At 64.5% G+C, this 15,873-nt stretch overlaps 4 protein-coding genes across 4 annotated transcripts in view; all 4 read left to right on the top strand.

Moving 5' to 3' along the window:
* Positions 1-240: 240 nt before the first annotated feature.
* On the top strand, positions 241-3,432 carry LBRM_03_0620 (conserved hypothetical protein; the record flags this gene model as incomplete). The annotated part of the gene is made up of 1 exon (XM_001561602.2): positions 241-3,432. The coding sequence occupies one exon, from the start codon at positions 241-243 to the stop codon at positions 3,430-3,432; it is 3,192 nt and encodes a 1,063-aa protein (XP_001561652.2).
* Positions 3,433-3,944: 512 nt separating this feature from the next.
* On the top strand, positions 3,945-4,709 carry LBRM_03_0610 (conserved hypothetical protein; the record flags this gene model as incomplete). Its single annotated transcript, XM_001561601.2, has 1 exon — positions 3,945-4,709. The coding sequence occupies one exon, from the start codon at positions 3,945-3,947 to the stop codon at positions 4,707-4,709; it is 765 nt and encodes a 254-aa protein (XP_001561651.2).
* A 744-nt stretch (positions 4,710-5,453) lies between these two features.
* On the top strand, positions 5,454-14,219 carry LBRM_03_0600 (conserved hypothetical protein; the record flags this gene model as incomplete). Its single annotated transcript, XM_001561600.2, has 1 exon — positions 5,454-14,219. The coding sequence occupies one exon, from the start codon at positions 5,454-5,456 to the stop codon at positions 14,217-14,219; it is 8,766 nt and encodes a 2,921-aa protein (XP_001561650.1).
* Positions 14,220-15,239: 1,020 nt separating this feature from the next.
* The window catches only part of LBRM_03_0590 (conserved hypothetical protein), a gene marked incomplete at both ends in the record, with an annotated part of 6,624 nt that continues 5,990 nt past the window's right edge, over positions 15,240-15,873 (top strand). Inside the window, one exon of the mRNA XM_001561599.1 lies at positions 15,240-15,873. This exon is cut by the window's right edge and continues 5,990 nt beyond it. Coding sequence (XP_001561649.1) covers positions 15,240-15,873 — 634 coding nt within the window.

Here is a 15,873-nt window from a genome sequence, read left to right as displayed (position 1 = left end):
TCCCCCCCCCCCTCTGCCCCCCCCCCCCTTCCTCGGCTCCTCCACACCTCCCACCATCTTCGCTGCGGTTCCTCAATCGCCACTCACACAATTTCTACATGACCACACCAAACACGCTTCTCGAACGCCAACGAACAACACCGCCCACACAAGTGCATCAGCGACCCACAAGGAGGCTGAGGACAGACACTGAGAGGCACGCGGCCTGGCTCGTCTTCATACCCTCAAGCAGCACAGTATATGACGTCCCGCATGGGTGTTTTGGCGCGCTGCAGCACCGCATTGTGGCGAAGAAGCTTCGGCTACGGCTCTCGCGAGAGCGTCGGCGTGCCAGTCAAGTCACCGCCCGTGTCAACATCACTGCCACGGTTCACCACCACCTTCATACCTTCCTCGCCGAACGCAACGGAGCATCCACTCTCCCAACCGCTTCACACGTCGCGCCGCCACTACGGCACTGGTAGTGGTAGTGGTGCTGCCAGCGGCAGCGGCGGTGGTCTGTCCTTGATCGATCTCGCCAAGGTGTTCCAGCAGCTGAGCTCAGACGATGCAAGGGATGTTCAGCAGAATCAAGGCGATCACAGTGGCGGCAGCGACACAGCTGCCCCGACGACAACGACAGCAGTAGCAGCGGCTGCGGATGCGTCCCTCTCCAGCGCACAACAGAAGATCGATTACAGCGGTAGCGACGCCGTGCCGCGAGACAAGTCTGAACCAGCGTTGCATCGGTCGCTGATCAGCTTCTCTCCTCTCTACGCGACGCGACTCACCACCCTTACAGAGGCGCAGTTCTGCACGGAACTCGAGAACCGGCTGGGCAAGTTGGACTACAGCAGCATGATGCAGTGCCTTCATGAGGTGGTGCGCCGGTTATCTCCTGTTCTCGACCCCGCCGCTGCTGGCGACGACAGCGATGAATACCGCGCGAAGAGGCAGCGACGCAAGGTGAGTGAGTGGGCAGCGGAGGCCGAGGGCGACGTCACGTCAGCAGTACGCTCACTCATGCGGAATCAGCGACTTCTCACCGCAGTGCTGAGCGTGCTTAATCGGATGGATTTGTATGTCATGGAAACCGAGACGAAAGGCTCGCCGCGGAGCATATCTGCCACCGCACCACCCTGCACGGACCTCAGTCCGCCCCAGAAGCCGCAGCCGCATCGTGACCGCCTTTCGTTACCTGCAGCACCGCTCTCTGTGCGCCTCTCTCGCCTGCTACTGCAGTGGCTCTCGCGCGAGGTGTCATGCATGGACACTACGACGTCGCTGCAGGTTCTCCACCTCCTCGCTCAGCAGAGGCTGGTGCACATGGAGGCGGTACTGCAAACGCTCGTGGACTCCATCGTCGTGCACTTGGAACGGTGCGGCTCCACGGCGGCCACAGTGACACCGTCCGAGTCCACCACCGCCCGGGCTTTTACGCTGGAGGAGTACAGCCTTCTCTTCGACACTATGGCGCGCTTCCAGGCGCAGCTCTTGCGCCTCTCGTACCTGCGCCAGTCCACCGAGCAAGCACACCACCTCTCCAGCCCCTCCGCTGCCGAACCGGGTGATGGCATGAGTGTCGGCACTGGTGGTACGAATTCCACCGCCGCTGGCGCTGCCCTCATCACCGGTCACACCGCAGATCCGTGCTTGGCGTCCGCTGCGGCAGCTGTGCGGCGTCGCGCGCTCGACCGCAGCAACCACCCCGTGGCGAACGGCCGTCTGTTCCACCACCTGGCGGAGGCGCTGTCGCTGACTCTTACGAGTGGCCAACAAGGGCGACTCTCTGCATCGATGACAGGCGCCACGGCCGACGCGATTGGGCCGGCAAAGGCGTCGGCGCGCCTGCTGAAGATAAACACCACCAGCTTCCTCTTCCTGACTCGGGCACTGAGCAAGCTGCAGTGGTGGCACGATGGCCTCGCTGCCGCGCTCGCGGCGCCGCTGACTGGGTACGTCCGCGCCCACCCCGAGTCTGCCCTCGTCGTGGTGGGGCTGGTTGGCCGGCGCGAGAACCGCAGCGGCGATGTGGCCTTGCTGGAGGCACTGCAAGATAGCCTGGCCACGCTGCTGCTGCGTCGTCGCGGCGTGTTGAAGGCACCTACCGAAGTGACTCAGGCACTGCGACAGGGCCGAGTAACACGGCTGAACGGCGACGCCGACGTGAAGGGTGGCGCAGGCGGTCTCGTTTCGCGGGGGACCCAGCATGGCAGCGTCGGTGCTGTGGGCGAGTCGCCGCATTGCCTCGCTGAGGCAGCCATGAGGGGTGTGAAGCGGGCCGACTCTCCGACGAGGACAGGCATCAACGCCGCCAGCGAGAACAAGTCGTGGGAGTGGGGAGAGGAGGAGGAGGAAGAGGGAGAGGAAGCTGATATGCGCCTGTTCTCCTCCATTACGTTCTCCACCACCCCTGAGGCCCATCGCCGATCGCGTAAGCGCTTCGCCGCCTCCGCGTCACCACCGGGGAAGGCCGCCTCTGACTCGGCGGCGTCGCTCACCCTCATTGACCTACACGCCCTCCCCGGCACCGTAGAGGCGCTCTGTCGCTTTCACGTGCGCACGATTGCCGCAGTGCCGCCCCCAAGTGCGGCCGGTGCAGAAGCAGCGACAGCCGGAGACGACGTGCGTGCTCGGCTTGTGCACAGGATGCGGGAGTTGCTCAGTTTAGTGTTCGACGACACCGTGCGGGGCATCACCTCCATCGACGACGTCGCGCGCACCCTCGCGCCGGCATTTCTGTCGCGCGTTCTGCTGGCGCTGCTGGGGGCAACCGCGCAGCTGCAGCAGGCGTGGGGCGCTGGTGGGTCCGGTGCGTCGCTAATAGGCGGCCGCGGCGGCGAACACGCAATCACGGCCACGACCCAATACCCCCACCACCCACTCGTCATTGAGCTGGCGTACGCCTGGATGATACAGGTGATGCGGAAACGCTGCCCGCCACGGCCGCCTCCCGCCTCCCAGATCGACGAGCATACGGCAGCACCGACGCGATACCACCGAGTTGCGGCCTTGACCTACTGGCGACGCGCCATCGCTGTGCATGAGGCGCTGGTGAGAGCTGGGCTACTGTGCCGCACTCGCCCGTATGCGGTGTGCGCAAGCAACCCCGCCGGGACTCTCAGAGGTAGGTACTACATGCCAGACGACGTTCTGCATGCCGCGCCGCGGGTCCACGCAGCCGTACAGCGCACCAAGATGCGGATCGAGGCGGAGCGTCAGCGGGAGGCGGCTGAGAGGGCGAAAGCGGCAGAACAGGAGCAGCAGCAAGCGGCAGCATCGCGATACGCATCAGCCATGATTCGGGGCTCTGCACAGCGGCAGCGCTCCTCCATGGTGTCGCCCTCCTCACTCTCGTCTCATCATCAGCGTCGTCACCCAACAGCTGCGCAACCAGCGCGGACGACTGATGTCTTTGCCGGCTACACCAAAGCCCTCTCTCGCTTGCTCTGACGGGCGCACGCGCCGCTGCTCTTTAGTCTATCTCCTCTGGCTTCAAGGCAGGTGTGCATCTCCACACACACACACACACGCAACTCAGAGCTGATACTGTTCAGAGAATGTGCAGCTCTCTGTGCATCAGTGTCTCCCCCTTCCCCCCCCCCTCTCTTCCGCCCTCCTGAAGCCCCGAGAAGGGGGAGGAAGAGGTGAGATGAGGGTATCCCCAACGCAAAGTCCTTCGTCGGCTGCTTTGTCTCCTCTACAGGGAAAGCGGCATGCGCGGACGTGCCACCCACATGACCCAGCAGCAACCCCCACACTCCCCCGCACCCCTCTCTTTCCTGCCCTCACGCGCCACCAGCACCCTCGTACTTCGCAGCGCATTGCCGGTACTCCTACCCGGCCCCCCCCCCCGCTCACCTCCTCACCACCCCCCACCCTCCCTTTCGTGGCTCTTTCCCTCCACATCTCCGACCACCATCAGCACCTCCGTCACCGTCTCACAGCAACGACAAGCACAAGCAATGGAGCGTTGCAAGCAGCACCTCGTCGCCAAGAACGCGGCGTTCCTGATTGAGCGCATTCAGGTGTTCAACGAGAGCAGCGCCACGGTCGAGCTCGCCGCCGTTCGGCTGAACTGCGAGCCGGCCCGCATTGCCAAGTCGCTGTCGTTTTCGCAGAGGAAAGCCATCTGCAAGGCAGAAGCGAAGGCGCACGAGAAGGCGAAGATGAAACTGAGTAAGCAGAAGCAGCAGCAGGACGGCAGCGGTGCGGGGGGGAGCGAAAGCGTGGGCACGTTGCCTGCCGACTTGCCCACCACCGCCCCTGGCGACGCCAACGTCATCGTGATTGTGGCGGCGGGTGATGCAAAGGTGAGCGCGAAGAAGTACAAGGAGAAGTTTGCGTGTCAGCCTAAGATGCTGAAGCGCGAGGAGGTGGAACCGTACACGGGCTTCCCGCCCGGGGCAGTGTGCCCCTTCGGCCTCCACGACGGCGTCAAGGTGTACCTGGACGTCTCTCTAAGGCGTTTCTCATACGTATACCCGGCAGCGGGGACAGCTAACACCAGCATTAAGGTCACGCTCGACGAGCTCGAGCAGTACGCGTCGAACGCTATTGAGTGGGCAGACCTCTGCGAGGGGTGGCAGCCGGAGGTAGGCGTCGCCGCTTCCAGGGCTGAGGACACCAGCGACGGCAGCGGCACCGCCCCTCACGAGGTCCAGAATGACGGCATTGCCGCCAAGAAGGCGCAGAACGAGGCGTCCAAGTTGGCGGAGGCGACGGCGTAATGCGCCGGGGCGGTGCACGTCTGTGTCGTCCCCGTGTCCCGAAAAGAACGCGACCCCCTTGTCGGCAGGGAACACACGCACACGCACACACACACACGCACACACAGCCACAACAGGCGAGGACTCCTGTGCACGTGTGGCCACCTGTGAGGTGCGCCTCTCTCTCTCTCTCTCTCTTTTTCTTCCCTTTCGCCCTTCGCCTTGGACGACGCCGTCGCCTCCCATCCCCGACCTCGCAACACGCACCCTACACACCCCTCCTTGATTGGACAGACTCGCACTGCTACCCCCAGCCCTTCCATCCTATCCTCCCGCTCTAACGCAGAAACTCACGCGCCTCTTCTCACTCCCTCTCGACCCCGCTGTTCGAAGGCCTTCCGACGTCGTCACAGGCATACGCGGTGGCAGAGGTGGGAAGACGGCTTTTCCTCTCGACTTGCTCATCCCCTTCCCTGCCAAGCACGTACGAACCCCCCCCCACACCTTACCCCTCACCTACACGACCTGCCATCAGGGGCCCGTCGCGTGGCGTGCGAGGCAGCCGTAAGACACACACACGCGTGCAAACAGCAATGCGCCGACTCAGCCATCCCAGCACGGCCTCCGTCTCACAGCCGCTCCCCGCCATGCCGGCCGCCACGTGGTGCATCCCACTCGTGGTGGCGCAGGCCCCCCGCTCCACACCAGCAGACAGCGAGGGCCGGGTGCGATGTGTCCGAGCCACGCGGACACTCTGCCCGTCGCATGGGTGGCGCAAGCGTGTCGGCTGTCGCAGGCCGCTCTGTGTGTGTGTGTGTGTGTGCGCGCGCAGCAGGCACAAATCACCCCTTCTCCCCCTCCTCTTGTTCGTTATTGTTGTCCGCGCTGCCGCTCATCTCTCGTCGCCTCTCTCTCCCCTTCCTCCTCCTCCTCCCCCCCCCTCTCCATCACACGACTGGTAGCATCGCATCCGCTCCTCTCCACTTAAACCCATCAGCAGCAGCAGCGATGCCGACGAAGCAGTACATTCAGCTGCTACAGAAACTCTTTGTGTACTTGAAGCGCAACAGCGGCCGAAACGTGCCGCACGGTATCTCACAGGTCGCCCTCATCGACGATGATGACCTGACGAGGTGGTTCATCCAGCTGCTCTACAAAGATGAGAACAACGCCGACTTCTACGTGTCGCTCGAACTCGTCTTTAGCGAAGACGACGACGGCGAGGACGGCGCGGCAGGAAGGGCGTGGGGTGAAAGCACCGGTGTCGGAGGTGCGCGATCGCTACATCGACACCCTGCAAGACATGTGAGGCCGAGCGCAACGGCTCCCCACCCCACCGATGCAGCGCCATATTTGGCTGCCGCAACATCGCCCCCACCCGTGCATCGGCACGACATGACGACAACGAGCTCTTCGACACCATCGCCGCAGTCATCTTTCTCGCTCGTCTCTGGAGGTGCAGGAGGTAAGGCGCGAGAGGCAGCAGCGTGCGATGGAAGCCGCGAGCTGACATCATGGACAGTCCCGGGCTCCCCAGACGGCAGCAGTGGCTCGCGCGCGAGTGTCAGAAGCACGCAGCAACAGCGTAGTGACGACGATCCTAACAGCAGGCCCACCACCACCACCCCGGAACCGTACAACGAGCTCCAACGTCGCCCCGTGGACCTAGGGGTGGCGAGGCTGCAGACCGGCGCCGCCGCGTCTCCTGCTCCGCCCGTAGCTGCAGCTAGGGGCGGCAGCCGTCGTATTGCCCGCATGCCGCTCGTCTTCGTTGTGGCCCCGCGTCTCATCGCATCCTTCATTCACCACGGCGCCCTCTGCTCTCTCGAGCTCATGTCGCAGCACTGGGAGCTGACACCCGAGAACATCGTCCTGCTGCTAGTCGCGCTTTACGAGACCCTCAACCCTTTTGCCGGCGACGGCCGCGTGTCTGTTGATGACGCGGAGCGGATGGAGAGTCGCCGCGAGGCGGCGGCGGCGGCGGGCGTAGATAGCGGCGGCGCATCGCCCTTTACAGGAGCCTACTCGGAGGAAGAGCATCAGCTCGGCATGGAGTACATCCATCGCGCGCATCCACACCTGTTTCGTCGCTACGTGGATCCGACCGCGGCGCATGCGGGTGCCGTGCGCGATGGCGCGACGTCTCTTCCCACCTCGGAGTCGAGGGGCAGCCTCGGCGCCCCCGCACCCCTTGCAAGCCACATAACCACAGCCACAGCGCCCACCGGCGGCGGCATGGTGCAGAGAGCTCACCATGACATGTACTTGGGCAGGGGCAGCGCCGTCGCCGCCACTGGGTTCGACTCGGTGAGGCTGAGGGCCTCACCGCACGAGGCGCAGACAGCCGCAACGACCCTGTCATTCATAGAGCTCGGGTCCGCACATAGCCCTTGTGGTAGCCATGGAAGCGGCGCACTCGCGCCACATGTATTGCGGGACATGTCTCGCCTTAACACCGCCGTGTACGATGCCCTCGTAGCCACCTACGCTCCCCCAGCGGAGCCCTTGCCGGCGTCCCCGCCGCCTCCGCTCCACCCTATCCCGCCACAGCAACCACAACACCCAACAGCAGCAACAACAACACCGGTCGTCATGCTGCTCGATTCATCCGCCCTTCTCGCGGATGCAGAGGGCGTGCAGCTGTTCCAGTCCGGTGTGCGGGGGGTGCAGCAGACCGTCGTCTCGACCACTGCAGTGGTGGATTGCAAGAACAGCGCGGCGGACAGCACCACGCCAGATATGCCTGCTATGCTACAGCAGCGCACCCCGTCGACAATGACGACGACACCATTGCCGCTGCCGTCAGCAGCGATGTCCATCTTCACGCCGGTCATGAACGCCGAGCGAGTGCTGCGTGCACGCCCGCCGGCGCTTTCGCACGTTGCCTATGCCCCTACACCCCCGCACAGAGCGGCGACAAACAGCGAGGAACTACAGCCACCGCTGCAGCAGCGCGTCGCCGAGCTGTGGATTCCATTGACGCTGCCGCCGCCCCCCATCGGTACATCTTCAACACCGGCGACCAGCACTGCGACCACAAGGAATGTGGAAGGGTCTGGGACCACACAGGTGCTGCGGCTCTCAGCAGCGGGCGTGTCATGCGAGGGCAGTGCTGCGGATGACGCAGCCGCCCCATTTCCCCTTGAGGTCCACCTCCTCGGTGACACCGACGACGACGTCCAACAGGCGCGGGTGGCCTGCGTGCTGCGAAACATGCGCGTGTCCGTCTCCGCCTCTCGAGAGCCCAGCAGCGGCGACAGTAGAAAAGTCAGCACCTCAGCCACGCAGCAGCACCAGCAGCTTCGCTTCTCTCTGCAGTCATCGACGGCGCCGTCCCCGACAGGTGACGTGCACACATGCCAGATACCCTGCGGCCTCACGCTGCACTGCAGGAATATGTACCTCTACGGGCACCTCCGTGTCTTCGGCGGCCTCGTACTCCACAACTGCGTCTTCGTCGGCACACTCACCACGGAGGAGCTGGCGACTGTGCAGGTGTCGCACACTCACCTGGCGCTGATGCCCGACGATCGACTACTGCAAAGGCTGCCGCCGTACCGAAGTGGGCCGTTCCGCCGTCGTCGCAGGGCTGGACGTGGCGCGCCACCTCAACGATCCCCTTTCACAGCCTCGCCAGGCGCGGCGGCCAAGACCGGCAAGGCGGCAGCGGCATCTGCCGATACGGCCTGCAGCGCAGCAGCGGCACCGCCGCCGCCCCCGGCCCTCTTCTACGCGCAACGGAAGGAATGCGTGCTCGTGCTCGACTCCTCTCGAGTGGAGATGTCCGAAGACACCCATGTCTATCGACTGATGCCCTACGTTCACACAGCAGCAGCAGCGGTGTGTGAGTGGCGACGCAGCAGTCGAGAGGTGAAGACTGAGAAGCCCGGCGACAAGCCCAAGGCTGTGAGTCATGAACTCGACCAGGGTGACAACGACGATGAAGTCGCCAGCATCAGCGACGACAGCGAGGGCAGTGGCAACGAGGGAACAGCAGCAGCAGCAGCCGTTGCGCCGTCTCTTGCAGCCATGATGACAGTCCTGCGCTCACTGATACTCGTGTCGAACCATGGTCATCTGCGGCTCGTCCGCTGCACCGTCAACCCTGGCCGCCACACGGAGCGCTCCATATTTGCTGAACAAGACGCGATCGTAGATATGGCGCACTGCACCGTCACGGCCGCCATCACCAGCGCCGTCAGCGTCCAGGGGTGCCGTGCATACGTGGAGCACTGCCTCTTCGAAGGTAGCCCAACGACCACCGCCGCGGCAACGAGTCCCGTGCAGCCAGCTGAGGCAGTAGCAGGCGAGCAAGGGGCTGAGGGGGACGGCGTGGACGCGGGTGGTGATGGAACCCCCTCTAGTGATCGCAGTGAAATGCGGCAGCAGACGCCACCACCGCCCATACGCGTCAGCGACACGACGCGCTGCACAGGACTTAACGTCGAGCTCGGTGGCACCCTCACCGCCCGCCACTGCACAGCGCGGCATCTGTACTTCGCATTCTGCGTCATCGCACACTCGGTGGCGCACTTCTACCGCTGCCATGCCGAGGACGTTGTGAACGGCTTCACTGTCGACGCCTCCGCAGCCACGCTGGATGGCTGTTCCGCCAACACGAATCACGTCGGCGCCTTCGTGCTGCGCAAGGCGAAGTGCATCCTGACAGACGACAGGTGCGGCAGCTTCCCGCGACGGTGCAGTCTGCTCGGCGAGGCCCACGAAACAGCATACCGCGCTGTGATGGGGGAGCTTCTGCAGAAGCAACAAGAGAGGAAAGGAGGGGTGGTGCCGCCGGCCATCTCAGCGACGGAGTCCTTGTGGACGTCTGCGGCAGCCGTTGCGGAGCGCACCGCTCGTGTCGCACGGCTTGCGCGACGTCACTACGAGGAGCAGCTGCCTCGCTCCGATACGCTGAGCGACGCTGCTTCAGCGACCGCCACGGCAATCCACGCCTCGCACCGGCCCTCACCAACTGCAAGCGAGATGTCATCGCCGCAGCAGACACTCGGTTTCTTTGGCGGTCGATTCAGCCTCGAAGTGCGCGACGCCGCGCTCAAGGCAACGGGGGTGACGCTGATGAACGCGCACGACACCTCCGTCTACGCCTACGAGGACAGCGTGGTGGAGCTGGAGGAATGCGTCTTGTGGTCGACGGCAGAGGCCGAAGAGGCCGCCAATGCGGTGGCGGCGACAGTGGCAGCCGCCCTCGGGTCCGCTGCATCGCCAGCCCCCTCGGCCACCTCGGCAACTGCGCTGAAGTTGACGGGTCTCCGCGCATCGAATAGCGCGGATGGCGGCGCCGCCAGTGCGCTGCGGTCGGGGTCACCGCGGCAGCGCTCATGCGGTGTCAAGGCCGTCCACGCCAGCCTTAAGGCTCGTCGCTGTCTAATGACGGGTTACAGCTTCGGCGTTGCCGCCATCCAGTCGACGCAAGCAGAGCTGCAGGAGTGCATGGTGGTGAACGGCATCAACGGCTACACAATCGACCACTCGCAATGCCGACTGCAACACTGCGGCGCTGACACATCCCACGTGGGCCTCTTCGCCCTCAACAACTCTCGCGTGGAGGCCCACAGCACGCCGCACGTGGTGGGCGTCAGTGCCTGCGGGCGCACACCGCCGCCGCTCATCTGTGGTGGGGTTCCGGCAGTCTTCTGCGGCGACGTCTACGGCGTGGAAAGCCAGTCCAGCGAGGTAGAGTGCACCGGCATCACCGTACTGCGCGGCCGCGACAGCGGCTTCAACGCGTACAACAGGAGCGTGCTGCGGCTGACTAAGTGCCTCGTAGACGTGTCCCCCACGGACGCCGCACGTTATGTGTTTCACAGCAACAATCATAGCAGCAGCAGCAGCAGCGGCGGCGGCGGCGGCGGTGCTGGCAAGGCAAACGCGCCTGGTGGGGGGACCGGGGCTGCAGCTGCAGTAGGAGGAGGAGCGAGGGAGGGAAAACGCGGCAGCTCGAATGAGGACGGTGCAGCGGGTAAGCCTGACACATGGACTCGCTACCTCACCCTCGACGTCAGCCTCGCGGAGGAACTGGTGTACAGCTCCAGCGACGGTGCCCCTGACCACCCCCACCACGATCGACTCCCATCATCCGTGTTGTGCCTCGCAGACCAGCAAGGCAACACAGCGCCTCACTGCGACGAAGTCTGCGAGGACGAGAGGGAGGAGGTCATGCGCCCCACTGCTCCGGCGGCCGCCACCCCGCCATTGGCGCCGTCGTCCGTCGGCCGCAGCGCTCCAGCTGTACGTACCTCAGGAGTAAAGGTGTGGTCTGGCAGCCAGTGCCACGCGCAAGACACCGAAGTGCGCTGCGTCACGTTCGGCTTTGCCTCCCTCGGTCCCGAGACGCTGCTGGATGCGCACCACTGCACGGCCAAGCACGTTGTCAACGGCTTCACCTCCGACGGCGGCGCGCTGCAGCTAACCAAGTGCAGTGCCAGCAGCAACCACGTCGGCGTGTACATTCTTTCCCACGCGCACTGCGTCGTGCGCCGCGGCAGCTACACGGCAAAGAAGTACGGAATCGAGTGCCGCAGCGGTCTGCTGTCGCTGCAGGGCCACGTGAAGATCTACGGGTTCTCGCGCATCGGCCTGTACCTGTACGACGGAGCGCACTGCGAAGCCGACCCGGACTGCGTACTGGACATCCACGCCCTGAAACACGCCTCGCCATGGTCATCGGCCATGTCGTCGGCGGCCGTCGCTGCTGCCGCCAGGACAGCGTCAGGTAGTGCCAGCTCCACATGTCTCCTTCAGCCGTCCAAGTCGCAGCAGCAGCCACCAATGACGACGGCATCGGCCACCTCATTCTGCAGCCCCGAAGACGTGGCGAACGTATCCGACTTGCTACCCGCCTGCATCGCCCTTGACGAGGCGACGGCACATCTGCCACAGGCGGTGCTCGGTGGTGGCGCTCGCTGCGGCATCACCTGCGGCGACGGTGCGACGGGCTTCATTGGCAAATCCATCGTGTATGACTGCAGCTTAGTCGGTGTGAACGTCTTCTACGGCGCACACTTGACGCTCGCCAATGCGCTCCTCCGTTGCGCGCAGCAGTACGCGGTAGTCGTGCATGCCGGAGGCGTCTGTCGCATCACTCGAAAACCCGAAGGTGACGAGACGGTCAACAATGACCACGGCCCTGGCATGGGCAGTGACGAAGAAGCTGAGGATCGCGGGGCAGGAAGCAGTGGCGGAATGAGGGGAATTCTGGGGTGGCATGGCCCCGGTGCCGCGGTGTCCGCGGCGGTCCGGCGCTTGCGGAGTCTGGCCTCGCACATCGTCGCAGTGCCGTGGCGTGTGGCCCACCAGTGGGCAGTGCGAAGTAATCCGAACGACGGAGCAGCAGCAGCAGCAGCAGCAGCAACCGAACCCGTTGTGGAAGACGGCAGCAGCTGCGGTACAGTACTCGCTAATGCGAGGGCTCGATCGTTCGCACCTCGATCCACGGCCTACACCGCCGCCGCCGGTAGAACAGCGATGCCCCCGGCCCTAACTTCCAGCGCGCCACGAACACCGAGACACCCCCCGCCGCGCGTCACTACGTGTACGCAGCGCCTCTCTTCTGACGCCTCGTTGCGCCGAAGTGCTGGCACGAGGTCAGCCGCCTCGGCCAGCTCCGCTACGGCGACCACAGCGTCGCCAGTCACCATCCGTGCCGGTGACGTTGACGGTGCGCTTCTGGCAGAAGACGAGGATGAAGAGGTCGGCGGCAGCCGGTCCGTGCCGCTGACAAGGGCTGTGCGGCGCCGCTTGAAGTGGCTTTGCTGGGAAGCCCACCTCGATACTCGGCTGCCCTTCCGGCTGAACACGTTGGTGATGCCCGTTGCCGCAGCGGGCGCTAATAGTGCCGGGCCTGAGCCTGTCAGCACGGCTGTCGGTGTAGGGGAACAGCACCCCTTGTCACCGTCGCTTTCCGCCAGTGTCGCTGCTCCACCCCGCTGCGCCACGGTGCCGTTGGCAGCGGTCGCGGCAGCAGCAAGCATTCCTGCGGCCCCTGCACCCGGGGCGCCCTCCATCGCCTCTGCCTTTCCGGCGGTCCGCCCGGCAATCTGCGGCAGCTGCGTGGTGCGCGGGACGTGCACGATGGAGCGCGTCGTGCTGCGGCCCACCAATCATCTACCGCGGCACTTCGCCGAGTGCAGCCGCGCCGGCGGTGCGCGAAAGGGGGAGAGCAAACATGACAGCGACGACGACGAGGACGGGTCGATGGGCATGGAGAGGGACCGCACCGGCAACACAGTGGCGACGAGAACGCAACGCAGCCCGTGGGCAGGGCAAGGGGAACGCGACTCGTCGGCGCAGCACAATTACACAGACAGCACCAACTGGGCTGACGACACAACCTCGGCGGGAGAGGTGGACAGCGACAGTGCGTACGCCTCCCCGCTCCTTGCAACCACCACCACCGCCAAGGCAACCTTGGCGGCCGGTCGCGCCGTCGCCGCTGCTACCGCCAGAGCCACAGACAGCAGGGAGGCTCTCCCTTCGGTGCGCATCCTGCACCACCTGATGCGTCAGCCGCCGGCTGTGCATGTTTGCCAGCAAGGCGTTTTGAGCCTCACGGACTGCATCGTTGACGCCTCGCTCTCCTTACAGCCGCACCTCGGTATTCGGCGCGCCGGACAGCTCACAGCTGTCGTCGCGTGCGAGGGGCCGTATGCAAAGCTTCACTGCGATTACGTCCGTATCGTGCGCAGTGAGGGAGGAGACGAGGAGGACAGTAGCGCCATCGAGGGAGGTGATAGCGGTGCCTCCGCCGCAGCTCCGGTAGCGATACCCCCCGCCTCCACCCACACCCCGACCCCCGCGCCGTCGTTGCGTCGTTGTGGTGCTGTCGTGGCAGCGGCCGCTGCTGATGTTACCACTGTCCCACTGCTGCTTCTCTCACTTGCAGATGGCGCACAGTGCACGCTGCACATGGTTGGTACATCGCTGAATGATTGGCCGTACTGCGCCTACACTGCCGCACCGATGAGCCACGACGGCAACGACGTCTGCAGCGACCCCACAACGAGACAGGAGAGGGAGAACACTGAAAACTCGCTTGGCTCCGCTGGTCACGGTGGTGCGGCAGTGACCCAACTCTCACCTGCTCGTCTCACCGCGGTACACAACGCTGGCATAATGCTGCGCACCACCGGAGATACGCTCGCCGAGGTCGCATACGCGAGCATTACCGCCATCCTCGCGTCGCAGCGGTCGCAGGTGCGGCTGACGCATTGTACTGTGACTGGGACGGTGCCCATCATACTCGGCAGCAGTAGCTGCTCGTCCCTGAAGTTCTGCCGTGTGGTGGGTGGCGTGCGGGCTGGCCCCACTGCAGCCGCTATCCGAGTCGGGCACGACGCCTACTTGACCCTGATTCGCTCGTCAGTGTGGACGCTGTCTCGAGGGCTGGCGGTGGAGTGCATGGACTCTGGCTGCGTGCAGGCGATCGACAGTGAGGAACTGACGCTGGGCACGGCGGCGGGACCAACAGATGGGCCCGACGAACGTGAAGGGGCAGCCGGAGAGCCATGAAAACGCCACCGCAGCAAGCGTGACGGCGTGTGTGGGTGTGGGTGTGTGACGTCGCTGTCTGTGCCACTTCGCCCATGCCGCCACGGCTGCAGATGTGTACGTGGTGCTTTGCCTACGTGCACAAGTATCCGATGTAGTTCTCTCTCTCTCTCCCACGCGTGCTGAGCTTCCACACACCCTGTGCGTGAGTGGCGCCTCCCCCCCCCCCTCCCCCCACCGCCCTCTTTGCCTTTTCTTCTACGCCGAGCGCTGGCCTTTTGTGGGCCCACGTCGCTCTCCAAGAGTGGGGCGGGCATCACCACCACCACCGCCACCACCCACATCTCGTCGTTGTCGTCATCGCTCCTATCGAACACGACTCCCATTCGGTGCGTTGCGTTATTCTTTGTGGGGGCGGGGGCGCTGCGTCTCTGAAGACGAGAACACAGCGCGTGGACAGTGGTCGAGCACGAACTGCGGTGCCCGATGTAGAAGCGCCGCAACAACCCGGAGAATCACGACGGCGGCGCTTCTGCGTGTGCGTGTGAGGTGGAAAAATCGAGAATGTGAGGCCTCCCCCTCTCAGCTCTGTCCCTCTCCACTCCGGCAGCGGGACTCATCCTTCATGTCCGCAACGTCTCTCCCTCTCTCTCTCTCTCTCTCTGTCTTGCTATCCGCTACGCAGTCTTTCCCTCGTCATCCCTCCCAACTCCTCCACTCAGCTCCGCCCACGCACGCGCACAGTCGTCCTGGTCCGCCTGAGAGAGGCAACAAACATCCTAAGTGAGGAAATAAAAAGGCTAGCAAAAAGTTAAACCCGCGAGCGAGTGTCTGCTGAGTCCGTTGGAGGGGTTGCAGACACGACGACAGCAGAGGTACAACAGGCAAAGGGGTGTGTGTCGCCGCCACTTGGTCGACAGCGCCGTTAGTACGCAAGCCCACCGCTATCGTTGCCGGGTCCTCTCGCACGTGGTGACGCTCTCTTCCTTGGGTCTGTGCGACGAAGTACGTGCGTGGAAAGTTCGTGAAGTACGCGGAAGGATGTCATCGCACTACCGCGAGCTGAATCAGCTCTTCGTGGATGCCAATGGCCAGCCGGACTTCGACTCCAGCGTTGAGATCAGCGCGTCGCTGCCCATCAAGCAGTTGTTCCAGGCGCGGTCTCTGCTCTGCCTGATCAGCAGGAGCAGCGAGGCCACCACCACGAGCAGCACGAGCCCATCCACGGTGAGGCCCGTGCACGAGACGACGGCGCTGCTGCGCACGTGCAATGCGGTGCTGCGGTGGGCTGCGGCCGAGAAGACAGGACAAGGGCAGGGAGACGCTGCCGTCGCCGCGAGAGCTGCGGCTGTAGGCCAGATCGACTCCCTGCAGAGCCCCGATGAGTGCCGGATGGCGTGGAAGTTCTTGGCAACCTTCGCCGGTCAGCCTAGCGCCATCGCGTGTATTGAGAAGGCTCTGACCGAGGTGGCTGTCGACTTCCACTACGCCATGGCCCGCCCCCGCCAGTTCGATATGTTTGTCCACCTGAGCGCCATGGAGAAGTTCTTCATCGACGGCGACTCGCTGCTCATGGCGGCGCTGTCGTCGCCGCACGTTGACTGGGACCTCATGCAGCCGCTGCACGTGCTCTACAATGCCCAGGCGCTGCTGCGTGGCCTGCAGTCGCGTGGCG

This window comes from Leishmania braziliensis, chromosome 3, assembly GCF_000002845.2.
Source record: "Leishmania braziliensis MHOM/BR/75/M2904 complete genome, chromosome 3".
Taxonomy (NCBI): domain Eukaryota; phylum Euglenozoa; class Kinetoplastea; order Trypanosomatida; family Trypanosomatidae; genus Leishmania; species Leishmania braziliensis.
The sequence above is the reverse complement of the archived record's forward strand: the minus strand, read 5'-3'. Positions and strand labels throughout refer to the sequence as shown.